This window comes from Pterocles gutturalis, unplaced genomic scaffold, assembly GCF_000699245.1.
Source record: "Pterocles gutturalis isolate BGI_N339 unplaced genomic scaffold, ASM69924v1 scaffold39352, whole genome shotgun sequence".
In the NCBI taxonomy this organism is placed as follows: domain Eukaryota; kingdom Metazoa; phylum Chordata; class Aves; order Pterocliformes; family Pteroclidae; genus Pterocles; species Pterocles gutturalis.
The window spans coordinates 1-1,664 of NW_010114135.1; the positions used below are offsets into that span (position 1 = coordinate 1).

The following is a 1,664-nucleotide window of genomic DNA, read 5'->3' on the forward strand; positions in this document are numbered from 1 at the left end:
CCCCTCCGAAAGTGCAAGCATCCCGCTCAGCATGGGCGCTAAAGGGGTTGTCAGACCCCCAGCCCCTCGAGTCCAGTGGGGACAGGCGCTGTGCACAAGGGCTCTCTGCGGAGACCACCTTTGGTACCTGCTGGGATTTGGGGTGTGAGGTTTCTGTGGGGCCCCACCACATTCAGAAATGCTGCTCGATGCCTGTAGCGCCCTGTCCCTGTGTCCCCCTGTCTCGCCCTCCCTCCGTCCCTGCAGGTTCATGGAGCCCTACATCTTTGGCTGCCGCCTGGATCAGGACATCATTGACTTGGATCAGACGATGCAGCACCTCCAGCTGGCACTCAACTTCACCGCCCACGTCGCCTACCGCAAGGGCATCATCCTCTTCATCAGCCGCAAGCGCCAGTTCTGCCACCTGGTCGAGAGCACGGCACGGGAATGTGGGGAGTACGCCCACACCCGCTACTGGCAGGGTGGTCTGCTCACCAACGCCCGCGTCCAGTTCGGGTCTAGCGTCCGCCTGCCCGACCTCCTCATCTTCCTCAGCAGCCTCAACAATGTCTTTGAGCCTCACGTTGCCATCCGGGATGCTGCCAAGATGAACATCCCCACGGTGGGAGTGGTGGACACGAACTGCAACCCCTGCTTGATCACCTACCCCATCCCCGGCAACGACGACAGCCCCACCGCCATGGAGCTCTACTGCAAGCTCTTCAAGATGACCATCATCCGCGCCAAGGACAAGAGGCACCAGAGCGAGGTCTTTGACGATCTGCGGAGCAAAGCAGAGGGCAATTAGAGCCCTGGGGACAGGCTCAGCAGGTGATGGGTGTCCTGCTCCGCTCCCGAGGACTGACCCTGCACCCAGAGCACCAGCTTTGGGCAGCGCTGGGCTGGTTGTGGAAGGGACTCCCCAGCTCTGCTGCTCCTCAGAGATCCCACAGCTGCGGTGGGTCTCCAGCTCAAAATAAAATTGTCCGGAGTGATGCGAGGGGAGTCAGAGCCAGCTCCTGTCCTTGTGTTTGTCGCTGTCGCGAGGAGGTGCCTCTGTCCTGTGGCCTTCCTACTCCTGAGCTCATGATCTCCCGTGAAAACCACTCGCGCCTCTTTCTGACACGACAAATAAAGGGCTCTGGGATCCTTTTTCTGGTTTCCGTTGTGAAGTGGGAAGGTACGGGGGGGGGTCTCTGGAGGACATTTAGGGTCTGGGGATGGAGGGTGAAGGGTGTCCCCAGCCTGGGGACCCACAGGGCATTGCAGGCAGGTGCAAGTCCAGCTGGTGCATCGCAGGGTTGGAGGGTCCCCACTTTGTCCCTGGGTCCACCCTCTGTCACCTCCATGGGGAGCAGGGGACAGCAGGGTGCAGCCGAGAAAAGGGAAATCCAGCCCCTAACACCCCTTGTGTCGCCGGGGGAGGGCGCAGGGCGGTCCTGCAGCCGTGGGGGTCAGGCCCAGCGTGGGGTTGAGGTCTGGGCTGGGTGTCCCTTTCCCTGTCCCGTGTCCCCGCTGGTAGCACAGGCCGCTTCCTGCCCTGCGTCCTCCCGTCCAACAGGGGGCGCTCGCGAGAGCGAACGCGTTGCGCAGCTTGCCCCCGCGGCGCTTCCGTCCGCCCGCCCTATATAAGCGGAAGGCGCGCGTGCCGCTCTCTTTTCGGCGGGGCCTCGGCGGGGTGG

The 1,664-nt window shown here is 62.8% G+C and overlaps 1 protein-coding gene across 1 annotated transcript; it reads left to right on the top strand.

The window, feature by feature from the left end:
• Nucleotides 1-246: 246 nt before the first annotated feature.
• Nucleotides 247-811, top strand: MRPS2 (mitochondrial ribosomal protein S2; the record flags this gene model as incomplete). Its single annotated transcript, XM_010074745.1, has 1 exon — nucleotides 247-811. A coding segment is annotated over one exon (544 nt), but the record flags the coding sequence as incomplete, so codon positions are not given.
• Nucleotides 812-1,664: the final 853 nt, after the last annotated feature.